The sequence below is a fragment of the Lagopus muta genome, chromosome 18, assembly GCF_023343835.1.
Source record: "Lagopus muta isolate bLagMut1 chromosome 18, bLagMut1 primary, whole genome shotgun sequence".
Classification (NCBI taxonomy): Eukaryota; Metazoa; Chordata; class Aves; order Galliformes; family Phasianidae; genus Lagopus; species Lagopus muta.
Genome location: NC_064450.1, coordinates 9,155,375 through 9,174,030, shown reverse-complemented (window position 1 = coordinate 9,174,030; position 18,656 = coordinate 9,155,375). Strand labels below are relative to the sequence as shown.

The following is an 18,656-nucleotide window of genomic DNA, read 5'->3' as shown; positions in this document are numbered from 1 at the left end:
CCACATTCTGCTGGATAAAGCGTATTAGAGATACGACAGCACTAATGGCAGTTTTAAACTTTAATAAATACACAGTGAAAGCATGACACATCATCCAGAATCCTTTCAAACACACGAGGCATTCAGTACAAAAATGCATTTTGAAGGTAGCACCTGCGTATTTTCAGAGGGCACCATTCTTATTGTTGTATGCAAACACAAGTGAGACTAAGGCAACTTACAATATACTCAGTACCTTTTTAGAGTCTTCAGAAACAACATCAGTCTTATCTTTTGAGATATCATCCACTGAAGGGGTAGAAAGAACTGGCCTAGTAGGTGAGATACTCAACTGAGATTAATCTCTGTCTGAAAATGCCTACATCACTTAAACTTGCTCTGCAACTCAGTCCTTATTTGCAGGGTTATGATAAAGTGTTATTATCCCTTCCCCCCCAGATAATGACAAAAAGTCACATAAATACAGGGTTACGTGTTCTGGTGGTAAGCAGTGAGTACTCAGATGTACTCTGATCAGCTGGTGTGTTTCTGGGCAGACTTGTCGACATCCTTTTGGTTTTTCAGATGCCTCTGTGGTACTTTAGCCTGTGATGCAGAGCAGTTGCTATGTACTGTCTTTCCCTTCAGCACTTTTCTGACCCAAGTCTAGCTTCTCTCTGTATGGAGGTGCCCAGAGTACAGCCCTCATAGGACTGAAAGAGGAATCTGTAACAGTGCTGATGTTTTAAATGAGTTTCCTACATGGAAGCTATGCAGAAAATTTATAAACACAAGAATAAGATTACTTTCCTTCCAAGTCAAATGCTTCTCCAAGCAGTCCATAAATTATTGTTCCTCACTCAAACAACAATTCTAGAGCAGTCTGCTCTTACTAAATGAACTACTGATTCAGTAATAATTCAAGAAGGAGCATCATCTTCAAATCATCCCATCTTCCTGTGCTGTGGGAAGGCTATGAAGCAATACAGTCAAGTTTTGAGAGTCCGTGAACTGATTAGGTTGCTACTGAGAAGTAAAAACCTTTCACTGAATAAAGGTAAGTTAATTATTTTTCAGAGCCAGCAATGCAGTGTTAGGTATTTAATAAACTGATTTGTTCCTCTAAATTTAAATATCTCAATTTACACCTAGATTTAAAAATTTGCCTCATGGAATTTATTAAGCATGTATCATCTGATACAAGGATGGCTTTCAGACAGCTTTCTACTCCACAGAGATCCCTTCTGTCTTCTGATGAAGTACTACTCCTAAGAGGTAACATTCCAACTGTACAAGGTTAAACAAGAAACACATGCTTCCGTAACACCAGCACGCGCCCACAGTAGTTTAATAATTCTGTCATGTCTCACAGTGCTCCTTCAGCTTTTCTTTTTGTAGAAAAATGATGTCATAGCAGTCAGGGAGCTGAAGGCAGGGGTAGGGATTGCCCGTTACTGATAGCCAGGGAGCGGTAAGTGCTGTCCTTCCTTTGCTTCAAAAAAGGTGTAAGAGAGGGTGATCGAATCGACTTTGTCCATTTTGGGGTCCTCTGCAAACTCTGGGTCGATGTAGAAGAAGACAGGCATATCCACTTCCTCTTGAGGATTCAGCCACTGTTCTTCAAAACAAAAACACTACAGGGGGAAGGAAAAAAAATGAGACAAAAACTGTGAACTTTCTCTGCAAAAGTATGGGAACATTTCATCTTTTAACTCTCATTCCCTGTACATCCCTGTAGCCTGGGGAAGGAACAACTGTACGAGCGAGAGGACAACAGTTGTACCAAATGCCAGGGAACTAGGAACCTCTTTAATGGTTTTTATGAAGAGGGTAGGGCTAAAAATGAGGAATTAAGGTATTTTCTTAACATGTTGGCATATTTAGAATGATACCCAGGATTGAAATTAGAAGAAATAATTTACAAATAACGATTCATATCCGTGCTCACTCACTTGTATCTTGTTGAAGTACTGTCCCGCTTCGAAGGGCACTACGTTGTAGGTAGAGATCCCAATTATTGGTTTGTCTGTAGGATTTTTTGCTTTATAGAACGCCAGCGCTGTCTCTCCAGGTACGACCTGCAGGAGAACTTTCTCTGTAACTTTGTCAATGTGTTGCTTTGGGCCAACCTGCCCCATTGTGAATTAAGCTGTGTCGGTGTACGTGTGCACTCTGCATCTCACCCGCACGGTGAGCACACGGAGCTGTGAGCGCAGGGCTGCATGAGGGCACCGCGCAGCAATCCCTATCGGTGCCCAAACGGAGCGGTGAGCCGTGCCAGGCAAACCCCGCGGCTGCGGCAGCTGCGCGTCCTGCAGGGCTGGGAGCCCGAGCCGGGGCGGCCCCAGGCAGGGCAAACCCGGCGCAACTCACGTAGATCTCGCTCTGCTGGGGCCGGAAGTTCCACTGCAGCCCGGCGTGCACGTCCGCGTTGAACGTCACCTTCAGCGGGCGCTGCCGCACGGGCCGCATTTTCTCCAGCCGCTCCGCGCCGCGCCCCGCGCCCGTGGTTCCGCCCAGCCCCGTCGCCTGCGGACACAGAGGCAGAAAGGCCGCGCTCGGCGCCGCCCGGAGCGCCGCGGGGGCGGGCGGGGGATGGCGGGGTAATGCCAGGGGCGCGCGGGGCTACCTGGCAGTACAGGCGGTACAGCGGCACGGCCGCGTACGACATCCCCACCATGCCCACGGCGGCCGCCGCGATGTAAGTCAGCACCGTCCGGTTCCGCCGCCGCCACTCCTCCTCCTGCCGGCGGGTGAACGGGTTGGAGCTCCGCAGCCCGCGGGCTGCCCAGCTGTCGCGGCACGGCCGGAGCGCGGTCCTGCCCGGCGCCAGAGCCCGCAGGGCGCCCGCGCACAGGGGCAACCGCGGCCCCATGTTGCCGGCACGCGGTGCCGCGCGGCTCTCGCGAGAGGAGGCGGGAACGGCTCGAGACGCGTCTCCCCACGGCCCGCCTCAGCGCCGCGTGCGCCGCCCTCCCGGGGCGGACCGGCTGAGGGCGGGAGCGGCGCGCGGGGCCGTGGGCGCCGCCCCGCTGAGGCGCGCGGGGTCCGCGCCGTCGCTTTCCCGTGTCCCGACGCGCCGCTCGGGCGGCGTCCGCGTACCGAGGTAACTATCGCGGCCGTTGGGGTCGGAGCTCTTTGTCTCCGGGGGCCGCGCACCGGGTGGGCTGTGCGCGCGTTACGGCGGCTCCCTGTAGCACGGGGGCAGCGGGGCGCGGCGCTGCGGGCACGGAGCGGCTCTGCGCCGTGCGGGGCTGCGCGGGCACTGAGCGCACCGGTTCATCGCAGCCTTATCGGCAGGGACCGCTTCGCTTCTCCGCGCGGGGTTCCGTTCCCTTGCGGGCTGTGCCGCACCGCTGCAGCCCGCAGCTCCGCCACACCTGCGGTCCGCGAGCTGCACTGAGCCCGTTTAGCATCGCGTTGCTCGCAGCTGTTTTAATCTCGGTGACTTCATTCGGTTTTTCGAAGGTTTTAGCGTAGGTTCGCTTCTCCCTGTGCTGTAGATGAAGGATTAATGAGGATGTCGGACGCTTCAGTACAGCGTGCAGTCAGGTCCTAAGTGTTATCTGCTTTTTTTGACGCTGCAAGGCTTGGTTTATCGCTGTTTCTTTTCCCCATCTGACCCTGGTGTGGGGCAGTGATGGAATGGTTGGCATGCATGAAAGGAAACATAGCCGTGTGAATTTAAAACAGCTTTTTTTTTCTTTCCTGTTTTCACAGCCATTACTGCTTGAAATATGAGCCTCTTATCTCAGAATTCTTCATTTTGAGCTTCTACTGAAATAGAAGATGCCCGAAACAGAGCCTCCAGCATCTTCCAATGAAACGTAAGTACTTTTACACCAGTTATGGGATTTTAACATGGAAGTTCTTGCAGTTGTCTACGTAGAAACATGTTTTGATGATGCATTAAAAGTAACTTTGACAGTGAAACAATGTGAAACAACTACTTACAGACGGTAACACCAACAGCCATGAGTTTACAAGGAAAGGGAGGAGAGCTCCTCTGCTTCTCATCAGGTTTCCCAGCACTTAATTTGAGCTGCATCTCTACAGATAAAACCCCATGGAAAAATTCCTTAATGGTCCCAAGACTATGAGCACGTACTTGTGAGCTGTGTAGCAAATAGGTTCCTTGTGCATGTACCCTAACTACATGGCATAGCTGAACGCAGCTGGTACAATCATCATATTTTCAGAATAGTAAGAATTATTTTAATGTCATAAACTGCTCGGTAACCATGCCAACAGCATCATCGAATCTGTAATTAAAAGCAGGCAGCTCATGCTGGGCTGTATCATGTTTGCTGTGTTTGTGCAATAGGATCTAGCTTGTGGTGCTGAGAAGCTTCATTAAGTGATTTAGCATAGCTTAATTACGTCATTTTGTGAGTAACTTGGTTAAATCGTGCAGACAGAAAAAAGCCAGCATAAAGTGTTAAAAAGAGTTAACTTTTTACTGAGGTCTGAAGAGGCAAATGGAAATAAAGGGTGATGGGGCGTGTAATGCAAACATACGTCTGTAAGTAGTTACATGTTGCTGTGTGAAGTGTTTCATATAAATGGTTAATGGGCCACTGACTTCCTAAAGCAGTTTTTCAGGTAAGAAACAAATATGAAGTCTGTGCTATAACCGTACTTGAGCCACACTGTGGTGCCAGACTGTCATTCTCTATACTAGTTTTAAACTCTGGGAGACAGTATCAGCATAGAGAGTTTCAAGAATGCAGCTGATTAAATGTTAATTGAGGTTTACCTAAACTTAAATACATTCCTGCTGTATGCAGGGGTTACCCTCAAACCCTTCCTGCTTCTCCACAATTACACTGTTTGTTGCTCCAACATTTTTTTCCTCTGTGTTTACTAATCAGCACGTAATTATATGTTTTCTTTTAATGTGTATGATCTAATCAACAAAATACAGTTTTGAATAATTAATGCTTTGAGATAGATGAGAAGAAAGAGTTTGCTTACACTGTGTGATAAAGTGTTCTCTTGGCCGGGTCCCTGGGGTCACAGTGAATTTTCACCTTTTAGGGTTAGCAAACCTAAAAAGGTTCTGTTGGCGTCATTTGCTTAAATGAGGTTTTCATAAAGCTCTTTTTAATTTGTAAAAGATCTTGTGAATCGTGCTATCAGAGATGATACAGGTCTTTTTATCATCTGCTAAATTATCCTGTAATCCATTTTGGTTGCTAAAGCATTACAGAATTTCTTTGGGCAAAGCTGAGTCATAATTTAAAACACTGCCACATGGGGATGGTTTGGCTGTTAGGAATGGAGCCTGTCTGCCTGCTGCACAGCTGTGCCTCATCTCCCACCACAGTTCAGTCTGACCTGCACTTAGCAGGAGTAGCTTTGCAGGTGTCACAGTGTCCCTAGCTCTTTCTGCAAGTAAAAGGGAATTCGTGTTGCACAGAGCACCTTCTGAAAGGCAGAGAGCTGGCACCAGAAGCGATCCCAGTTTTGCAATTGACTCTGTAGGAACTGTAGGAGCAGCACAGCAGGAGGATTTTAAAGTGAAGAGGGGTAGAGGCCTTGGGGAGGAGCTCAGGAAGCTGAACTGCAGGGTTTTCTCTTGAGGAAGGAGTGGAAGAGCAAGTATTTGAACAAGGGATGCGTTGTTGATCACCACACTAATAAAAATAGTTTGGAGCAATAAGGAGGTGATGCTACTTTGCATCTGAAAGTGTTGTTGGGGAGTTTATTGTGCCTGGTTTAATAAGGATTAGTCTTTTTAATAATGGAAATGCGTAGCTTTGAAACTATTTTTAAAGGTGTGTGTTGGTGCTGCAGAAAGCACGATGCTGTGAGCACACTGTGTTGGTCTGAGTGATTTGTTTTGACAAATGCTCTGTGTAGTGATACACAAACTGAACTGCACTGTTAAGAACACTGAAAAAATAGTTGTAGAAAGGCAGTGGGTATTTTATTTGCTATCATCTGTAACCTTGCCTGGAGCAAATCCAATTGATACAGTGCTGAAAATAACAGTGATTTTTTTCCTCTTTTGGACTAATGCCAGTAACAGTAGCAGAGTTAAACTGAGTAGAAAGGATTACAGAGCACACGTTTTTTGTCACTGAATGTGTGTGAGCAATCTGAACGAGGCTGGTGGGAGTCCTTTGCTTTGTGGGAGTTGGGAAGGCGGCATTCATATTTCTGCTTCCATCCTTAGGCTTGTCTGTTGTGGGTCGCTTTGGCTTTCAGACTTCAGCTTTCTGTCTTGTGTACTGGGAGTGCAGTCTGAGGGCTGATCTCAAAGTTGCTGATCACCACGTAATAAATACATGCTTGTAAGCAAAAGGGTTGTTCTCCTGGAATGCCCACGTGCTCATAAAGCCACAGTTGCTGTAACTTTAACAAAAAAAAAAAGCACTTGGGCTCAGCATATGCATTCCTTGCATAGCCAAGCTGTCCCACTGTGCGGCTCCAGACGCTGACAGATGCTGTCTCATGGCAAGGTGACACCCTGCTGCAGGGAGGATTTGTTGTAAAGCCTTCATCCAACACACAATGTTTGCTTTTCATTTTAGGTTGCAATATTGCCAAGGTATTTTAGGAAGTGGGGGATTATAGAAGTGCACTGTGATGCAAATGTGGAAAATAGTCGGTAATCAAACTGATCTGGGAAGCTCAGAACTTCTGAAAATCAGTGCAAGGGCTGAGCCTTGTAGCAGGAGTGAGTCTAAGCTCTGCAAATTGCGGTGTATTTTGTCTTTTCTGAAAGGATTATTCTCAAGTAGCAACAGAGAATGGTTCTGTTTGGTATTCTGCTGTACTGTTGGGTTTGTTGAGACAAGCAGGCACTGCAGGGCTGTGAGTCTCTTCTGATAGCTCCATGACAAAGCATTCCTGGAAGTGGACATGGAAATTGGGGGGCAATTTTTGAGACTCATTTGGATTAAGAAGGGCAGTTCTGAGCATTGCGTGACAAGTGAAAAGTCTTTGTTGTTTTTTTTTAAAGCCTCAGGGTCACAGCTTGTTCACAGATTGCTTTTGTAGGAGAAGGTGAGGTGCAGAATCTTACCTGCTTTGCACCTCCTCGTGCCATAAAAGCCATCAGAGGATATACTAACAACATGAGATCATCTCTTCCACCAGTTCTGCTTGCTTTGACTAAAACACATCAGCATCCATTCCTACTGAATGCACATCAAGTTCTGCTTAACTTGTGACTGCTGGGTATTGAAAGGCTAAAAATCAGTTACAGCATGACATGGATCAGTGCTGTGATAGAGAATGCAAGGTAATAGCATGATGGCCTTTGTGTAGTGCTGCCCACTGCCTGCTCTGTGGGCTCTCCCTTTTGTGCTGGGTGGAGGTGACCCAGTTTGCTGATGGGCTGCGTTGTGGAGGTCAGGACTTGCTGCTGCTGACCTTGTTTGTATGGAGCACATAAAGAACTGGAAGAACACGAGTGAATAAGTTTAATTATTTCCCTTGGTTGCTGCTGCTAAATATAGCTCACATAATCACAGCTTTAGTAAATGCGAGTGACTTCTCTCCCTTGCATTTATCAGTCTCTTTAAAGTTGCTACAAATCCTTATTTCAAAGGAGAAAAAGTAAACATTACCTCCCTGGCTGAATTAGTCCATGTGACGCAGAGGGTTTCAAGCAGATTAAGCAGGCAGAGACTCTCGTCTGGGGCTCTGTCTGATTTTTTTTTTTTTGGTTAGGAGCAGAAATTGCCCTGCTCGTAACCTTGGTGCAGTTGCACTGGGAAGCTGAGCTGTGCGCCGGGGGTTTGCTGTGCTGTGCTGCAGGATGTCCTTGCTCTCACCTGGAGACGAAGACGAGCCAGAGCGCTTTGATGGTCTCTCCCTGCTGTACTGGTACGCTCAGCCGTTCGGGTCTGCTGGCATTCGGGCCTGCAGATGGGGAAAGCAGCCTTCAGTCCTTTACAAGCTGTAATTGTTTTCAGCTGCTGCCTTCTTTTCATAAGCAGTCAGAGGTTAACGTTTAGATGTGGAGTGCCAGGTGATGGCTAATGGGGAGGGTTTGCTGTTTGCTGTTACCCTTTGGCAAGTCCAGCCGAGTACTTGGTAGATGGCAGTGACTGGTAACTTCTGAGGAATTCAGAACAGGGCTCAGAGCTGTGTGTGCTGCTCAGTCTCCAGAAGGTAGGAAACAGAGCTGTTGGTTTCCGTGTATGTGCTGGTAACAAAGTGATAGAGAAGAGTATCAGAGATTTCATTGAGTGCCTTACTGGAGCATCTGCACAAAGCTGTCTGCCAACCTTCCACGACTTTGGTTGAAGTGCTTTGGAATATTTTTTTCATAATTTCAATGTCCCAAAGTCACAGCACACCTTTTTCAGCACCTGCTTGTTTATTTCATCTCTTGCCTCTCATCCGTTCCCTCTACCTGCTGGAAGCTCACTCACAGGTGTTCTGAGTGACTTCTACAGGACGGAGCAGCAATGTTCAATTGATGATTTCATTTGCATCTTTTCCTACAAAGAAATTGTTTTCTGTTATTGCTGCCAATTGATTCACATTCTCTGTATCCTCTCAGAATGAATTTCATGTGAGTTGGATCCCTCTTCCAAGCATTGCTCCTGGAAACATAGCTTTGTATGATGTATTCTGTGCCTAAATTTGGTAATATGCTGTGATCATAGCACGCATACTGCGAGCTCCACCGCCTTTGAAATACTGAAGACTTAAAATCTGAGATCTATTATTTTCAAACTTCACAAAAATAAATGGTGTAAAGTTGAAGCTCAACATTTGCTCGTTTTTAGATTCTCTTTTCTGAAAGTTCTGCTGGAAGTTGATATTCTATGCACGTGTTGAGAGAGCTTCGTTTGCTACTATTTGCTCTATGCTAATGCTTCAGAAGTTGAGGAAAAAGTGCAGTATTTTGGATGGACCAACACAGCAGTACTGTGATGAAATTAAGGAAATGCAGTGTAATTGACATCTCTGTTACTGAGAGGAATATGTTTTGAATAATGAATGCCAGTCTGTGGGTCTTTGCAGAGCGCCAGCGAGAGTCCAGGTGCATGAGAAACAGAACAGTGGTAACAGAAGGCGAGATAGGAAAAGGATGGGAAGAATGGTTATTGGGCTGCTCTTAGGTGAGCCTCTATGAAGCAAAGGCTGATGTTTCAAGTGCTTGGGAATTTGAGGTTCTGGAACAGATTGTTGTGTTTTTAAGTGCTTGCCCATCAAAAAAAGGCTCACCTCGTTTTCTTGCACAAAAATGCAAGAGGTTGGCACGTTCTTTAGGACATGAATTTCTTGCCTGGTGCTGGAATTTAGCAACATTTGGGCCTCCTGCGTTTTTGTCTTCTCTGGCATGGCACATTTTAATGACACGTTCTGCAGGTTTCACAGAAATGGGGGGTTTCAGGCTTGGAGCTGAAGCCCTGTGCTGGATTTGGTCGCGCGGGAGGATTTGGGTCACTATGTCCTCCACTTTGATCTTCTTTTCCCCTGTTAATGAATTCTAGTTGTTCCATTTCACTTCAGCATCATGCTCTAGAAAGCACTGCTCATTATCTAATAGAGAACAAAATGTAGGTCAAAGCAGGAAAACCTGAACAGTGCTTCTGCTTTCTTCTAGGAGGCATCTGGTGAGGCTGTTCCCAAAATGGTACAGGGGGAGGGCAGAGCATCTCTGATGACTGGATTTATGGTCCTTACCCTCTGCATTCCCACGGCCATATATTTCTGATGAGATTGTGAATGTAGGTTTCAGGGATCTGATTTTACTTGGTGTAGTTCTTTAGTTCTTTAGCATTATCAGGTGCCCATGGAGCACTCGTTGCACGTGCCATCCTGCAGTGCTGGCCTGGGTGGGAGGTGTGCAGGGGAGCAGGCAGGGTTTGCCTTTTTACGTGGAATGGCGTTGAAGAAAAGATGAGAGGCTGCAGGGAAAAGATTATGTTAATGAAAAATCAGTGATATGGTGGGAATCTTAGGAAATGTTTTTTATGCACTGTCTTAGTTGTGGTTCTGTTCTAATATTCATTCCCTGAGCTGAGATGTTGCAATGTGTTCTTGCCAAACTGTTAAGCTGGACCAGGCTGTGGGATTTTCAGTCCTTTTGTTATAAGCGAAATGGGATTCAGAATTTGGCCTGAAATGCGTTGGGAGAAGAGGAAGTAAAGTGTACTTTATTTTACCATCTCAGATTTTGATGAACAGATTGAATTTTCTTTGGAGGTATCAAATAATAAGAAATTGCCAAGAAGCTGCTTTGGGTTTGTGATACAAACACGGTCGCTGTACTTTCTTCTGTATTCACTTTATGTACACTGATTTATGAGGGGTTTAATGATTCTTATTTTATTTTCTAGGACAATCATGGGCCCTCATGGAATCAATCGAGCTGTTCACCGCATCTCTTTTTCTGACTGTCAGAATGGATTAGGTAAATAGATTGCACGTTCTGTTGATTCATAGGAAACCAGACCTAAAAGCACTTTGTGAGCTTTTCCAGCTCACACTGCAGTCAGTAGTTTAATTTGGCTGCCTTTTAGGGACTCGGCTGTAAATCAGTTTGGCACTGGTGGAATAACCATTTTCTTGCCTGTGTCTTTTCTTGTGCAGGAGTTAAAATAATTGGAGGTTACCGGGCGCAAACAGCAGAAGATTATGGGATCTTCATAAAGAGAATTCTGCCTGGAGGGGTCGCTGCTGTGGACAGTAAGTAACTTTATTTATTTCTGTTGCAAATCAGTTCTGAAGCAAAAGCTGTTGAAACAATTCTTTATTTTACTGTGTGAGGTAGGATATCTAAAATAGCGTGGCGTAGTCAGGATTCCTGATATTGCAGCTTACTTTAAATTGAAAGAACATATCCTGTTTCATTAGCATGATATCATATGTTCTGCACTCTCCTGTTGATTGATGAATTGCTGTTGATTTCACTGCAAGGCCGTTTGCTGGCGGGAGATCTCATTTTGGATGTCAATGGAGAAAACTTAACTGGAGTAACCAATGAAAGGTACGTGTGTCCTGTTAATTAGATGTTGATTAGAGCTTGGAATATGCTTGGGATTATTTGGACCATATTGACCACTGATGAAAGATGGCTCCACTGAGGTCACTGGAATTGAGCTAGCAATGAACTGATCCGATAAATCTTATTGTGCAAAACCATTGCAGAAAAGTGACAGGCATTTAAATGCTTCTGTAATGACAGAATGTCTGTTTTATAATGTTGTTCATTGAATGTATGTGTAAATAGCATTATAAGATACTGAGCTGTTAGGATATTTTTATAACCATGTGCTGATGGAATAGTGGTGAGAGTCAATGATGCAGCTAACGAGTGTCACTGTAATGGGACAATTAAAGAGCTGCTGCTTCAAAAAAAGGCAGAATGGTTTCTGTAGCTGGATCACCAGAGATCGATGTGGAGCCTCGTTCTGGAGTAATATGTACATTTAAAATTCACAGTAAAGCTACTGCATGTGTTGCCAGGTGAAATCCTGAGCAACAGAGTGTCTGAGCAGTGCTCTTCTGCTGATGGAGCTGTCAGTTCTGAAGGAGATCCAGGAAGGCAGTAGGATCGACCAAGGAGAGATGGGGACAGAAGGGTGGGAGGCAGAGGGCCATCCCAGGTTGTTGCTGTCAGCTGGCACTGACGCAGTTTTGGGTTATGATACTGACAAACTTTTTTCTCTGTATCCGGCTGTTAAAATGATTAACTACATTACATATGTGTTCATTTTCCCACTACTTTAGCATTACCCACTTTGACTGAAACTTTGATGTATTTACTTAATTATTTTTCCCTCCTAGGGCCGTTGACATCTTGAGAACAGCTTCTGCATCTAATCACATGTCTCTGCTGGTTGCCAGAGATGAAGAGGCAAAGTAAGAGAAAAAGAAATCCTCAACTTCAAACTGACAGAATCCAACGCAGCACCTGAGGTTGTAGGGATCAGGATTGCACATGTTTTACTTTCAGATGGGATTAATCACAGAATTGCAGCACGTGTCGCATTTTCCAGTGTTGCATCTCACAGCAGTTTGTTTTCTTAGTGCCCTGGGCAGGGGGGAATGGAAGGCTCACTTTATCAAGGCTGTTGATAGCAGTAAGCTCTGGCCGATTTCAGTTTAATGAAGAGGATTGACATGTTATGTTACCAACCCTTATTGTTACAATTCATTTGCAATAACGATAGGTTTTCTTATACACTTCTCACATTTTAAAATAATAAAGAAGTAGGAATATATTAGATCTACAGTACCACAAAGATATATGATTTAAGCTGGTCTTGCCCTCCGAAAAAAGGCAAATTTGAGTATTGATTCTCCTCAGGAGTTTTCTTTTCAGTCTCTAATGAGCTCTGAATTAGTTTGGCTAAGTAGGTTAAACTGTTCACCACAGCAGGTTGTCCAGAACCTCCATTGTAAGTACATTTATGTGAAGTACTGCTTAATCTTGTCTAAAGTTAGCCATATAAACCGATACTTGGAACCACAGGGGATGTTAGGATCCACACCTGTAACCCATGACTTAAATCTCTGGAGGAAATGGCTGTGACACCTCACCCTTCCTCTTTCTGCTCCTTTATTTTTGTATTTGACAGTAATGTAAATGACTCCCTGCTGCAGCCCTTGATCTCTCCTTTTTTCAGGCTGCCCAGATAGGTGAGGTGTGCTCTTAATCTGCTTTTATCTAAAGCATTCTGACCTAGTTCCTCTAAACTCCCTCAATAATTAAAACCCATCAGTCCTTTTGCCATCCTGGTGGTATGCTCAGTGTCCTGATGCTGTACCGCTCTGCACAGTCCCTCACTCAGATGCCTCTGAGTAAATGAATTACATCACATCCCTGTGATAAAGGGTTCAGTTTCCATTTAACTGGGTTTGTGTGTTTTCCTTGGGTTCACTGTTAGTTCAGTAAATGGTCTTTTTTTTCTCTTTTTTTTTTTTTTTTTAAGCAACACATCCAACAAGATTTCAATAAGTCTGCAGTTACTGCAATGACAGGAACTTACTGTGGTCAGTTAATTTTGTCCTCTATCTTTAATTGCATATTAATTCAATGATGTTTCTGGCTTACATCAGTCTTGATTTTTGTGTATTTATTTTTACATTTTCTATTACTGAGGTGTTCATAGCTCAGATTATTTAAAAAATCATGCTTTTCTATTAGGCTGCATCCAGTGTTTGATTAATAAGGAGTTGTTTCCTTTTCTGCAATGTGTGTACTTTGTTCTACATCTCTGCTGCTTTTTTGCCAGTTTGTTTTGGTAGGTTTGTAAAAACACCATTTTTATTTTTTATGATCTTTTTTTCATACCTTTTTTCATATTCTTTTTTTTAGCATACCTGTGTTATCCAGTCAGAGGGACTGAGTGTCCAGCAGAGATGCTAGCAGGATGCTAAGGGTACTTTTAGCACCAGTACCAAGTCCTGACAAAAAGGATCTTTTTTATTCCCACAGGAAGGAATTCCTCGACCTGATGGATAAGTACGGCTCTCACAGTGATGCCCATTCTGCAAGAAGTTCTCCAACACAGCTGTTAGCTGGTGAGAGATTGCTTCCTGCCCTGACATAATCCTGTGGGGCAGAATTTATGCTTGTGTGCACTAGAACCCTGCATTGTAAAGGCTTTGTGGGAAGGGTACTGGAGCAAGAGGAAGTCAGGCAAAGCACGTTTACTTGGGACTTTAGCATTTACTTTGTAGTCTGAACATGTGAATCACTTGGTTTGTGCCAGCTTTCCAGCTCTAACTTACATATTCTACTGTCCACTTTCATCAGTTTTAGTTAATTGTGTGAACAGTGCTTGGCTGTAGAAAAGTGCCACAAGATTATGAATTACTAATAAAAATTTGAGCTAGAATACCATATTCTATGAGTTATACCACATTCATAGAATGTCTGTACACAGCAATTGCTGGACCATTACTCTTCTGGAAAGTTGCTGTGATTTTATTTATTTGTTTATTTATTTCACCAAATTTTTTAAAGTCATCCCTTGCTCTGTTGTGTCCCTGGAATGCTGGCTGCAATTCTTAGCTGTGTAGAGTTAAACTTTATTCTGTTGCCCAACTGCTCACAGTTTTCTGCTTCCTAACATGAAGTAATGCCACCGAGCCCTTAAGTGAGCTGAAACTGTGCTTTTTCCCAAAGGTGTGTTTTACTTCTCTTTTTTCATTGTGATTTAAGGAAAACCTGTGGACAGCCTTTCTTCTGGATCATCCTCGAGGTCACAGAGTCCTCAGTTGCCTCCAGAGGACGTTGTCACCACCGTCAGCAGAAAAGATTCTGTACCAGCAGCATCTCCAAAGATTGCAAAGTAATTCCCAAAGCTGATGGTAACTTCCTTGTCTGAGAGGGAGTTGAGCGTTGAAGTGCTCAAAATTACTGTATTTTGAATCCTATAATACTGTTGATAACACCAACTGTCAGAGTATAGAAGTTTTTTTCTCTTTTTTTTAATTGTTCAGTTGGTAAAGTTAAGATTAATCAGATTGACTGTTCTTCTTAGAGTCTTGTAATGAATGCGTGCTTCTGGCTCATGTGTACCTGGATGGTCCATTGGAGGGACAGAGAGAGAGAGAGATTTATAGTCTTGCAAAATTATATAGTGGTTCCTTTTGTAATTCCCTGAAGCAACACCCGAAGTTAGAGATCTTGTAGTAAGCAAGCTGTATCATGCTTCAATTCCATCCTCTGGTTATGTCTGTTACTGTGCTGCACACCCGTGAAATCAGAAGGCTTGACACTCATTTGTGAGTATGCAGAGCTGTGAGGTAAGTGTACATTCTCTTCCTCTTCCCAGGGGTAGTGCATTTCAGATCATCTCTGTTTGCAAAGGAGCAAACCTTGGTTTGGATATTGTTGGAGGAATTGACAGAAATGAGGGGCCTTTGGTATACATCCAAGGAATTGTCCCTGGTGGTGACTGTCATAAGGTAGGTGAAGGCCTTTCCTTCTCACACTGTTGAGTCCCCTGTATTTTTGCCTGCATTTTGTGTACCAATATACATCATATGCACACATTGTCATCATGGAATCCATTTTTGTTTCTCCCTGGACAGAATTGTCTCATTGCACCGCAGCGTGGTTGCCTCGAAATGAAAATTATGTGAGTTTGTGTGGGGTAAACGAAGATCTTATTCCCTATTCCACTTAGGAGGAACTTGAGAAAGTGATTTTTTGTAAGAGGCTTTCTGATGCAAGGAAAATGAGCAAGGAGGGGACAGAGCTGCAGACCTGCATTATTTTTTTCCCCCTTGCACTGGATTTAGCTGAATCCGTGCAGCTGAAAAGCATTGCATAGGCAAATAATTTCAAAAGATAGAGCAGACTTATAAAATGTATGAATCAGTATTGCTTTCTGTTTTCATTTCTGACAAGTGCAATATGCAAGTCAGGAGAGCTTGTGAGTTTAAAAAATAAACAACAGAACAGTCTGGTTCAAATACACAGATCTGTTCATCTAAGAGTCTTCTTGTCATCCTGTGTTATTATGGTTATTTGGAGGTGTAGATAAGCCAGCGTTTGCCATCTGCCAAGCAAGAGGGTACAAGTTAATTTCACAAGCAGTGAGTTTTGCTCCAAAATAGCCTTAAAGTATTTCTGATTGAACATCTGTAGATTGAGGTTAATCCTAAAAGGCAGAGATTGAAGGGAAAAAATGCCAAATCTCTCCAAGGCTTCATAGATAAATGGTAATCCTCCTTCTCTTCCTTTTTGCTGTTTCGTTTTGGCTTTTGAAGCATTTTTCTCATTGTAAGTGTGTGAATTTAAAGCACTTACAGTCTGTCGTGCTTGTAATTGATGGAGTGGGGCTGAGCCATGAGTGTGCTCTGTGTTGGTGTTAGCAGTGCTGGAGGTATTTTCCCTCTTTATCCTCTTGGAGAAACCGAAATGAGGAGTGCATTTTAAATCTCTGCCACCGGAGGGCAGCATTGAAATTGATATCTTTTAACAGGTTGCTTGCAGAAGTGGAAGACCTGAGCTTTTAGTGATGGGAAATGTAACAAAGTGTGATCACATGCTGAAATAACATAACTAAATCCTAGTGTATGAGAGTATTAAGTATGTCAAACTATATTAGTCTTATAAAGGTATTTCACTTTTGTAGTTTGATTTATGTGGTCAGGTTGCTTCTGTGATTCATTTCTTGAAAAATGAAGAACACGATGTTATTCTGTGTGTGTTACTTTGCACAATTGTCTGAACTGAATCTGTAACCATAAGCATGGCTGATGTGCAGTATGTAGGTGAATGCCATGCGTTTTCAGTTAAATTTGTTAAGGCTTGTTTAAAAAGTGAGTGAAGAATGCTTTATATTAGTGAGAAATTTTGAAAGCTTTGTTTTGCAGACCTGAAGCAGGAAAGTGCCATCAGTGCTGTGCTGGTAGAAAGATTGCAATGAACAATTCAACACAAAGTTGACAGTATCATTTCTATGATTATTTCTATGGTAATTCTGCCTGGCCAATTCCCAACAGACAGGTCTGCAGGTCTGCTTGTGTTGGTAAGGTGAATGTGGTAGGAGATCCCTGAAAAGTCCTGCTTAGAGCCAAGAATGTCTGATTCTTGAAATACAAATTAGTCCAAGTCTCAGCGAAGTTAATTAGTAAGAAGTTTCCTCTCATCTTATGGGTCGTTACTTCTTGGTGAAGCAAATATCTATGGCTTATCTGTTTTCAACAGAAGTATGACCTGCTGTCCAAATTTCTTTACACAACTTCACCAAAATCCAGTGTTGGTAGTTAATACAAAATCTGTGGTTTTGTTTTTTGTTTGCTGTGGATCAGGATGGACGGCTGCAGCCTGGAGATCAGCTTGTCTCCATAAACAAGGAGTCACTGATTGGCGTGTCCTATGAAGAGGCAAAAAGTATCATTGACAGAGCCAGGATGAGGTATCTGCCACTGCCAGACAGCTGCTCCAAAATGGGCTACCAGACAACAGTGAACACTGGGTTACTGTGAAATGCTCTGTGCTTAGAGGAGACACAAGGGGTGTTCGTGGTTTTGATATATTCAGCTGAAATACTGTCATCACAGAAGGAGACTCAAATGCACCCCTTAGCTGTTTAAAACTGTGTTTGCATTCCTTTTAAAGGAGAAGAAGAAAACCAAAAAGCACTGCTTGCCTAATGGTTCTAATGGTAGAGAATAAAACATCTTTTTAGAAAAACAGAAGAGGAAATAATGCAGTGTTGGGGAAAAAACGATGTTTGCACTAGTAGTACATGCTCTCATGAATAGAACAGCATCCAGTATGCTGAAAGCTTTTTCATTTTTAATTTTAGGTTTGAAAGTTGTTGTGAAATAGCTTTTATAAGACAAAAAAGTGCTCCCAGTTATTCAGAGAATCTGCAGCGTCCTCCCAGCCTCGTCGCGCCTCCTGCAGCCTTTGTTGGACAGCGAGCTGCAGGCCCCGGTCCTGTGGCATCTCCTCACACAAAGCTCCTGTCAGCGCTGCTTCCTAACGCTGTGAGTAGGCTTACTGCTCCTCTAGGAAGCAAGTGGCCCTTGCCTGGGTTTTGCTGGAATTTCAGCGTAGGATTCTCTCAAGACATGTTGTGCAACAGCAAAATAAACACTGCTGAGGGTGATAGGAGTATTATTTGACTTGTAGTAGGAAAACAAATCCTTTAAAATTAGCCACAACTGCATTTAGAGTTACAGAGCTCTTTCTGTTTCTTCCTGGCAGCAAAGCTTCAGAACTTGATATCTGCGATATCTTGATACAGTTTTGTATCTCAGTGCCTGATTTCTGTATGAGCACAGTACAATCTCACAGGTTGCACTTCTTCCATGATGAAGAATTTTTTGCTTAAAAATCAGCATCCCAGAAAAATGGGAAGTTTTCTTTGTTTTGGCTAAGTAAGAGGCAGTTAGCACAGTTCATCCTCAGTGTAAAGGAACAATGCTGAACACAAGAAATAACACTTTTTTAGCTAGTGTATGATTTGTATTAAACAAAACAAACAAAAAAAAACCCCAACGTTTTGGAACAAAATAAAGCATTTCCTCTGAATGAGGAAGAACAAAAGATTCCCCAATCAGAATCTGATTCTCAATTGTTTTCATGTTCTCAATTCTTGCCCGCTTTCTCTCCTCTCATGGGTGCAAGCATTGAAGCAAGTTGCATCAAAGCTTTGCTATTTTCATCTGTGAAAATACTCAGAACCCTTGGAAGGTTTTGATAAGGCCCTGGTCTGAGTTCTGGTTGTTGCACCTTCTCACTGTGCTTTGCATTTTCTGCTGGAGTTGTTTTAGTTTGTTCAGCCCTTTTTTTCCCTCTCTTGGTTCAATGTGTGCTTCTGGTCTGTTTGTGACCTACTTACAAAATGGTGTTTCGTGACTTTTGATTTCCTTTCACAGATGGAAACTAGAGTCAAAATGGAAGAGCAGTCTCCAATTACTTCTGCAGAGAGCAGTCCTCCTGATGTATCTGTTCATGGTAAATGCTGGTTTAATTCCCTGTCATTCTTTTTTTCTTTAGTATTTGTCTTAACAGAAAATAATATGTAGTAAGATTCTTTAGGCTTCTAAAAAAAGGAGTATTGCACCATTTTATAGTACAAAATGAGCAGAGATCAACGGATTGTGCAGTTGCTTCTGTCAGATATAACAACAAACATCTGAAACCAAACAAAAATGAGTGATCACAACATTTGCTGTATGGCAGTAATGATAACCGACTTAGTAGAAAGCAGATAATGAGGACTCACATATAG

The 18,656-nt window shown here is 43.4% G+C and overlaps 2 protein-coding genes across 5 annotated transcripts in view; one reads left to right on the top strand and one right to left on the bottom strand.

Moving 5' to 3' along the window:
• Window positions 1–45: 45 nt before the first annotated feature.
• LOC125702336 (cytochrome c oxidase assembly protein COX11, mitochondrial) lies at window positions 46–2,890 on the bottom strand. Its single transcript, XM_048965475.1, has 4 exons — window positions 2,609–2,890; window positions 2,353–2,508; window positions 1,932–2,057; window positions 46–1,613 (listed from the first exon to the last, which is right to left on the bottom strand). The coding sequence occupies exons 1-4, from the start codon at window positions 2,852–2,854 to the stop codon at window positions 1,431–1,433; spliced, it is 711 nt and encodes a 236-aa protein (XP_048821432.1). The 5' UTR covers window positions 2,855–2,890; the 3' UTR covers window positions 46–1,430.
• Window positions 2,891–2,973: 83 nt separating this feature from the next.
• Window positions 2,974–18,656, top strand: part of STXBP4 (syntaxin binding protein 4) — a 53,770-nt gene continuing 38,087 nt past the window's right edge. The window contains exons 1-12 of one of the 4 annotated variants that reach the window (XM_048965008.1): window positions 2,974–3,085; window positions 3,700–3,806; window positions 10,287–10,360; window positions 10,540–10,635; window positions 10,867–10,936; window positions 11,737–11,811; window positions 13,391–13,476; window positions 14,120–14,249; window positions 14,736–14,868; window positions 16,723–16,829; window positions 17,223–17,406; window positions 18,301–18,379. In XM_048965008.1, the coding sequence (XP_048820965.1) occupies window positions 3,769–3,806; window positions 10,287–10,360; window positions 10,540–10,635; window positions 10,867–10,936; window positions 11,737–11,811; window positions 13,391–13,476; window positions 14,120–14,249; window positions 14,736–14,868; window positions 16,723–16,829; window positions 17,223–17,406; window positions 18,301–18,379 (1,072 nt within the window). In that variant the 5' untranslated portion in view covers window positions 2,974–3,085; window positions 3,700–3,768. Of the gene's footprint in view, window positions 3,086–3,699; window positions 3,807–7,659; window positions 7,816–10,286; window positions 10,361–10,539; window positions 10,636–10,866; window positions 10,937–11,736; window positions 11,869–12,884; window positions 12,946–13,390; window positions 13,477–14,119; window positions 14,250–14,735; window positions 14,869–16,722; window positions 16,830–17,222; window positions 17,407–18,300; window positions 18,380–18,656 lie in introns of those variants that run through there. The other 3 variants (XM_048965007.1, XM_048965009.1, XM_048965010.1) reach the window with 3 other exon arrangements.

Bases quoted from the DNA above. Each gene is read 5' to 3' on its own strand.
- LOC125702336 (XM_048965475.1), bottom strand. From the start codon at position 2,854: ATGGGGCCGCGGTTGCCCCTGTGCGCGGGCGCCCTGCGGGCTCTGGCG. The intron at 2,509-2,608 runs GTAGCCCCGCGC...CTGTGTCCGCAG, and splicing joins TGTACCGCCTGTACTGCCAG to GCGACGGGGCTGGGCGGAAC. The intron at 2,058-2,352 runs GTGAGTTGCGCC...GTTCTCCTGCAG, and splicing joins CCCAGCAGAGCGAGATCTAC to GTCGTACCTGGAGAGACAGC.